Source organism: Platalea leucorodia (genome assembly GCF_965183815.1).
Source record: "Platalea leucorodia genome assembly, chromosome: 3".
In the NCBI taxonomy this organism is placed as follows: domain Eukaryota; kingdom Metazoa; phylum Chordata; class Aves; order Pelecaniformes; family Threskiornithidae; genus Platalea; species Platalea leucorodia.
The window spans coordinates 74729002-74737612 of record NC_138825.1 but is presented as its reverse complement, the minus strand read 5'-3'; the positions used below and the strand labels follow the sequence as shown (position 1 = coordinate 74737612).

The window sequence follows — 8611 nt, the reverse complement described above, 5'->3', positions numbered from 1 at the left end:
ATGAGTTTTTTAATAAACTCAGCTTCACCACATGTATCAGTTTTCTCAACTGTCTAGAAACCAAGTTTACATGTGCAACTCTCTCTCACGCACTTGCATATGATTTGTCTGGGCTAAGGGACCACACTGATATACATCAAGCAAAGGTGAAAAGCTGTTGCACATATAGGTAATTTTAATCCATTCCATTTTTAAATACCACAATAAATTTAATTTTCACAATAAATTAAATAGCCATATTCAGTTTACAAAATAGAATTACTTAGTGTGAAACCAGTATTTACAAACATTGTACACTATGTACATGATGTTTAGCTTTGTCAACACACAAGCATAGAAGAAAAAATTATTTGACCTTTTTTTGACACGTGATTGACATGCTACAAAGTGACACTATGGTCCATACAATAAAACAATAGTGCAAACTCACCACAGGAACTCTGAAACAATGTTGTTTGTATGAGATAAGATATTCATTTCAAATAATAAGAAAATAATACTATCCACTCTCATTGTAAAAATTCAGCACTGTGTTTAAAGTGTCAGTATTCCTTTAGCAATATACATACCAAATATAGCCTGAAGATGATGCTTTCTCACAGCTTCACAGACTTTTGACATGAATTTTTATGGCATAAACTGACGTTCTGCTTAGATCAATAAGTATGTCACATAAACACTTCACTAAGCGAGAGGAACACTGACCCTTTTAACGGTGTCTGACTTTATTTCCCTAAATACCTCCTTTCCCTTTATTATTATATCTTAAAAGATGCTACTATGCTGACAGTAAATTTGTGTTAGTTACTACTCTGTAGAAAAAATTGATCCCACCATATATTTGGTCACACACTGCATATGTACACGTATGCATGAAAAAAAGTTACTTTGATAGTTGTGTCTATGAAAAGTGCATATTTTAGCAGAGACATTTATTGCATGTCTCAGGTGCAACAGAAAGTGTTGTATGAAGTTTAGTTTAGGGCCAGTTAAATGTCCTCCCAGTGATCTGATAAAATTTTTGATTAAAAGGATGAAAGAACTTGCGCAATTTGGTAATGACAGAAGTATCCACCTCTGGATGGATGCGTCCCTTGCTACCCGCCAGGCACTTGTTAAAGACAACATTAAATCGCAAGCAGTAAAACCCTCTGGTGGCATTGAAGTATAAATTGTACTGACTTATCCTTGGAGGAAGATTTAGGAACTTCTCAACCAGCTGGAGTTCTGGCAGTGGTTCTGCGATAAGCCGGTCTCCGTCTACGATATGAAACTGCTCAATTGGGAAGTATTTTAACCATCTCTCCAGATGTTTTGTGTAGATGCTGGTTCTCACTGCCTTATACTTAGTGTTCACTTCGCAGGTATTAGGATCAATAGCCAGCTTCTCAAATTTGTAATAAGTTTTGTTCTTCCTTTCCTTACCTTCCAGCACCTGAGTGTAATCAGAAATAGCTCTTGTGGTAGGTTCCCTGACAATGATCAATAATTTGATAGATGAGTTCATTTTGTAAATCCTTTCAGGTACTTCCTCAGTGATAAAATATGCGGGGCTTTTCTCAATTGTTATTTGATGAGGGTAAGAAAAAGGCATTTTCTTCCGGTACCACTCAATCCCCTTGGCATAGTTCTCATCATTGTCAAAGAAGTGAATCTCTTGAGAAGCTTTGACCACTGCAGGGTGAAGGTTCAGCATCTCCAGCAGTGCTCGGGTGCCTCCTTTCCGCACCCCAATGATAATAGCCTTGGGAAGCTGCTGAACCAGATTGTGCAGTCGTATTTGTTCCTTGGTGGCATTGCCCTTTCGGAACTCATGGAGCAGCCCTCGCTTGAACTGCAGAGCTCGCAGCGGGATTTCGTCCTGGCCGCGGGGTCCAAATCGACCATCTATGGGGCAGAGGGGCTGCAGTCTGCAATCAAAATAAGAAGTATTTGTAAAAAAAGGATATCTCTTAAGGCAAGTTTTCTGTCACGCTCATGGAAACCTTTTGCAATGTAATGTGATATGATCTGCCCATCTTTCAACTTTTGTTTTATTCTGCCAGTGATTGTTTGCAAATAGTTTGATTATCTATTCTGGTATTTTGCTGTGATTTGTCTGAGTAACTCCTAACTCCACCCTTCTGCTTTTTTCAAGCATAGGCACTATGATTATTGTTCTCGGGGCTTCTTGAACCTTGCTTCACCTCTCCCGTTGCTGATTACTTTGCAATTGATTGGGCAGTTTTTAAACCATTCTAAGATGAATTTTATTTAGTCATTTTGATATGAAAATCCAGTTAATTTAAGTCATCTCTTTCCAACGCTTTTCCTATTCCAGTCTGAATTCTTTCCTGTGCTTCCCATTGTGTTGACTTTATTAACTGTTGATCCAGAGTTGGCCTCTTTAGTGAAGAGGAGCAAAAGGGATGAAAAACAGCTCTCTAGGCATCACCTTTCAATATTTTCCCTCCTCTTTAGAGGATGCCCAGTGTTTTCCCTGGGACAGAATCAGGAAGACCAGGGTTCTGAATCAGGCATGATTAGCAAGGCACAGAAAGAACGGCAAGAAAAGATTTTTAAAATGCATTTATTGCATCATTGCATCAATTATTTTCTTGTCATCATTTATGTATCCTCCCACTGTACCTCATTTTGTGCCTTACTGTTTCTTCTTTTGCCCCTGCGTTTTTGTGCTATTCTTTTATATTCACCTACAATTATTTCACCTATTTTCCACTTTTCTAAATGCTTCCTTCTTATATTTGATGTCACTGAAGGCAAGAAATGATTCAGTAAGAAAAACGTTAAAATTTTGCTACTACAGAACCTTGAATAAGCCCTCACCTCCACTCCCAAATCAGCGCTTTGGTCGTTATACGGGCCAATATTGCACTGAAGATGAAATTGGTGTGTAGAGAGAGCTTCCAATGTCCTACAGAAAAATACCATTAATAATTATTTGGAGAACCATGCTGTCCAAAATTAAGGATATGTAAGAACAAAGGTTGCCTAGGCAATTTTAATATGAGCTCGCTGTGCATATATATTATGATACGGTTTTTAAATTACACGGCCACATGCTATTATTTTTCACAGGACCCCTGCCTCAGCCAGTATACCAGATGGGCAATGCTCATTAATAGCTGTTTAGGTATTCAGTATTTATTCTGGTTTCTCAGCATGTGGCCCCTCACTCATTTACTATATATTATTCAAACTCTGCTTTAAGGACAGAATTATATATTTCTTTATGGCTTTTCCATCCATCACTGCTTGTTGGGGTCTCTAATTTGACACTGATGCTAGGACAATGGATGGCTGGGACAAAGTAAGTTTGATCCTCCTGGCTGACCCGATAGCTGTTTCCTTGATTATCCAGATGCTAAGAGATATAGCATGTCCAAACAGAGCTGAAGAAACAACCCAGATGACATTGCTGAGTTCACATGAGCTCTAGCTAAGTCCTACAGACTAATTAGAAGGTGTGATGAGAAGTGAGTTCCTGTTGTTATTTCTTTTCTCAAGTTTCCACTCTCTTCTTTTCCTTTGCTCTTTGCCATCTACTGAATAAGAGCCTGACTTGGTTGCAAAGACTGAATCATTGCAACACTGATGCAAACCTGCCAATAAAAGAAAACAACAACAACAAACAAACAAAACAAAACCAAGCAGAAAGCAATGTCTTGACAGTGGTACAGTTTGGTCAGACTGTGGTGTGGGTGGTAAGACAGTCTTTCTGCAGCAGTGAGGTGGCAGTTAAAAGCATAAGAAACAGAAGCTGCAATTGCTATCGGTGTTCTTCTCTTCCCTCTCCTTCTGTGCATTTGTTATTTGTTTTCAAGGAAAAAGGATTCCACAACAGCAGTTCCAGACCCGTCTCAACTATTTTATCTTTTTTGCTCAAAAAGACAGTTAGCACTGCCTTCAGTGTAACACAACAGCTTGTCAAACAGGGTGGTTTCCTTTAAAAGTAAATAAATACTCAGGATATCCTCTAGCCTAAGGGAAAAGATTGGATGTTGTTAAAAATCCTTCCTCAACACTTTACGTTTCAGGATTTTTACTCTTTCCCCTTTCTTCTCTCTCTAAACAATAAAAAGTATCCTTTAAAAGACCTTGACAGTGGTGGTATTAAGCAGGCTGTCAGATCTTGGTAGTTGAATCCCCAGATGTAACTATTTACTTTTATATAAAAATATGTAAGTATTTTTGATTCTCGGAGTCATTTTTTCCACTAAAATAACAGAGTCCTTTACAAAGAAAGAGTATATGACTTTTATTATATCACTGAATTTGCTCTCCCAAAACAGGCAATTTCTCAAACTGCTACAGTAAAACTCTACAAATATTCTTCTTGAGAAAACCCACCACAGAACAATTCATCTCAGGGAACTATATTTTTGACAAATTTCAAAACAATAAAGTATGGCTGAGCAATCTTAATGGCAAGCAGCAGGGCTGTCTCTCCTGATCCAGAATACTTGCTAATTTGCTTCCAATGGAGGTGTCACAGTGGCAAAAGATTATGAGCCTGGTTCCAGCAGGAGCAGTTCAGAGCATCAAAACCGGGTGCGGAGGCTCCCTGTACTGCCAATGAGAGAGTCGAGCAACTCAAAGACTGGTCCAGATCTTCTCAAAATTGCCAGGCACAGAATCTGTTTGAGCTTTCACATGTGAAGCAGCTCCATGCATGCAGGATCTGAAGGACAGAGGCCTCCCCTAGAGGGAAGCACTCAACTTATCAGACTTTATGACTCAATGAATCAGATAAGCTAGTGGGGCCTAAGAAATCTCAAAACATTCCCATTGAAAAGCCTGATCTCAAGCTATTAAATGCAGGCCATCCCCAGCTCTCTTTTTTCAAATTGGATCTGCATAAATTAAGCATAGATGAATCTGGATTTCTTCCTGAACAGTTAGTTATTCCAAAGTCTATTGAAGCCACTCAGTGTTCTTTTACTGACAGATTCAACAATCTTGGACTGTGCCCTAGTGTTGAGGCAGAAGAACATCTCCAGTTAATTCATTTGTGTCTCATCCTTTCTAGTGTTTCCTTCTCTCTCTCTTTCATAACAAGCTCAAAGAAAGGGCTGCTTTTTAGCAGTGTGGTATTTTTCACACGGGGTAATGTAAGAGGATGAAACCGAATTTTACTGCCATTGGCAACATTTTATATGAAACCGGTGGAATTCACTGCTGCAGGAGGTCAGCGAGTCAAATACTGTGGCGAGATAATTTTATAGCCATCAGTAAATTCTGAAGATGTGCAAGCATAGATAATAGCATAAGGTTAATTAGATTTCATGCCTCTGAGCATAAAATATACTTTTGCAGGGACCAGTAAGGCATTCTGCCTCCATTTACAGAATCACATTAGTCTCAGTGAAGTTTTCACCTCTGAAGCATCAGAGATGCTTTGACCACCAGGAGAAAGAAGATATAAATTCTGGGTCTTAATTTGCAATGCACTTCGTCCTATCTGAGTACATGGTCTCCCTCTTCTGGAGTGGATTTAAACAGCTGGACCTCAGATAGAGCTCCGCATTACCTAGCAATGGACGCTAGGTAGCTCTGTTTTCAATTCACTTTCCATGCACTGCATATTCACACAGCATTGTGTCACAATTTTGAACTCAACTAATATTTTCCATAATTTAAAAGACGAACACTAACAGAACATTAGCACCGGCAAGCTGCCTAACAGCTTCTGGAAATCTTGAAGTCTTGTTTCATTCATTCTTTTGAAACAGCTTTTTTTTATCCTGTCTTTGTGTAGCACCTACCAGAGCAATCACAGACCATTTTGAAGGTGACAGAAACAGCAGTGTCAGTGCAGGTAGCACTACTGTTGCACTGTCAATAACCAGTCAAAACTCAGTCTGGTCAAAAGTGCCAAATACTCTTTGATTTCCTCTGCTGGATTTTCTACTGCTCTCCAGGAAATCACTTGCAGAGAAAACCCACTTATTTAGCACATTCAGCTCCAGAAAATACTGGCTAATTAACATAGTTAAAATTCTCAAACCCTGAAGCAATCTTTCAAGTGAAATATTCCAAACTTGACGAGCTACTCTGCAGGCTCATACTTAATTTTAACTACCACTGTAGCACATTAATTGCTTGCTCATAAATTTAGAAAAGATGATGTATAAATACATCATAACTGTTTTGCTGAAACTAGAGGTCAACACACAGATGCACACAGACAAAAATGAGCTACTGTAATGACATTTTTACTGGATGCTGTTTTATTTCTTCTCTGAAAACAAGTGCCAATGTGCTTAGAATACAAATGGACAGACAAAAATACTTTGACAAGGATGACCCACGGCTCCATTTTCCCACTCTCTTCTCCAAAGAGGAGGAAAGAACAATGAAAACCAGTACTAGAATAGACAGTCTTTCTGTCTTTCTATACAGGAGTAGACACTAAAAAAGAAAAAAAAAAAAAAAACAACCAAAAAACCCAAACAACTCAGAGCTTTTAAGCAAAAACTCAGACAATCTGAGCCCATTTATAATTAAGAGAGCAGCTACTTAATGACTTACCTATCCAAGCTCCCAACTCTGGCAACTAGATATAGGAGACTTCCAATAGCAAGGCTGCCTAGCACAAAGAGCTTCTGTCTCAGCAACGCCTGCTGTTTGAATAGCATGGCCCTCCATCAATCTTCAGGACTTCTTCAGTCTGCAGAGACAAGAACACATGAAACACTCATCAGAAAGCAATATGCAGGGTAATGTTTAATCAGGTGTTGCAAGTGATTAAGCCACACTTGCAAAATCTTTTCAAACTGCAAAGTAAGTAGTTAAAACTCTTTTGTTTGCTACTGTTTTTCTGTCCCACATGGTAACACCAAGCAATATATCTGGGGTAGGGTGATAATTCTGGAAGTGACAGTTCAGCTACATGTACCTACTAGGGCTGTCTGATAACCACACTGTGGGTCTTGATAGTGTAGAGGCTTTGTGTTGTAATAGGATCTCTTGTTAGGTAAATATGTTCAGGCTTTAAGCCCTTCAGAATCAGCCTGGGCTAGATTTCAACAGAGATTTAAATGCTCTTCTGCCAAGAGAGGCATCAGTAACCAGGACTTAGGCTTGTAGGTCCTGTGCACACAGTGTATGGGGCCACATTTACTGTGTCTCTACTATTATTAGAGTGTAAGCTGGAGAGAAATCTAAAACAGTTTATTCCCTGATCTGTGCCAGCAAGCCCCTGATGACAGACCTGAGAAGCATGTAGCTGGGGTGGGCACAACGACGATTTTTCAACACCAGTGCATCCTATCAGGTCTCCCTGTACTGTCTGTCAGCTTGGGCTGTTCTGTGGAGAACCTCTTAAACACCTCATCTGCCACCTCAAGACCTGATGGGACACAAACTGTCATCCTTGAACTGAGCATGCCTATATCCCCAAATTTCAGCAACACCAAAGCATAGACTTAAATTTCCTTTTCTGATGTGCACCAGAGACCATCTAAAACCCACAAATGAGCTTTGCTTCAAATAATACTTTAGATATGAGGCAGGCCTGAGTCAAAAGATGTGTCCTTGTCCCAAGAAGATTGACCCAAAATAACCAGGAGGTCCCTGGGTAAGGTAGACGGAAGTGCTGAGTAAAATGGTTTGTCTTTAGCCTGAGTCTAAGGCATAAGGTTTGTGTTCAGGACTGCAGACCTGTTTAGGAGACTCAGACCTGCATGCCTAAATATCTTCTTGCAAGAACTGAGGAGAAAGATCAGTCCCTCCTTTCACAGCAGAGCCAAAGATGATGTGGTTCTTCACTCTCTACCAATCCTGGGCTTTCTTATAAATATACAGGAGACATAAGTTCAACTCCTCTCACTGGCTCAGGGGATGTAAAGCCATATTGTCTACCTATCAAATAAATGTTTTAATCATCAAATTGATCCTCTTGATATATAAACCATAAATATAAACTGGAATCACCTGAACTACTCATCCATATTCTCACTCCCTCAACCAGGGAATATGTAATGTGTTGTGGAGTAGTTTCAACAGAAACTGCTTTTTTTCTGAATTTTGACTGGACTTACTTTGAACAATTTTTGATGTCAAGTTTCTTATGTTTTACTACTAGTAAAGTTCCTTTTGTGGCTCACTTTCTTCTTTTCCAGCATTAGGACTTGCATCAAGCAAGACTGGGACAGATTATTATAAGCATATTGCTGTATACAGAAGCAGAATGGGTAGTGAGAGTGCAAGGTGTGTTAAACAGAGCCTGAAAATGTTTCTTTGTCCTGCCCATGCTGCTACATTTTTGGCCCAGAAAGCTCTCATGAGACTCCAGGATACAGTTTGGAAGCTACTACAAGCCAGGTAACATTCCCAATAGACCACATGCATGTAGCCTGCCTGCCTTAGTGCTGGCTGAGTTTAATGGTATGGATGCAGGTTGCTTCATACAAGTTGTCTTCAAGGGTGGTAGAATAGTCATTCCCAAGCACATTTATTTTACCACTATAGAGAAAGCCTTTGTAAGACCAGCCCATCATCTCTTGATAAAAGAGCCATGCAGCCTTGGAGCTCTGAGTCTGACTGAGTCTCTCACACACTTCTGGTGTGCTAATAATAAGAGTAACTCCTTATACAGCCAGGTCATAGC

The 8611-nt window shown here is 39.6% G+C and overlaps 1 protein-coding gene across 1 annotated transcript; it reads right to left on the bottom strand.

Annotated features, from left to right (window-relative positions):
• Nucleotides 1-979: 979 nt before the first annotated feature.
• HS3ST5 (heparan sulfate-glucosamine 3-sulfotransferase 5) lies at nucleotides 980-6638 on the bottom strand (the record flags this gene model as incomplete). Its single annotated transcript, XM_082306584.1, has 2 exons — nucleotides 980-1910; nucleotides 6532-6638. The coding sequence occupies 2 exons, from the start codon at nucleotides 6636-6638 to the stop codon at nucleotides 980-982; spliced, it is 1038 nt and encodes a 345-aa protein (XP_082162710.1).
• Between the last annotated feature and the right edge of the window lie 1973 nt (nucleotides 6639-8611).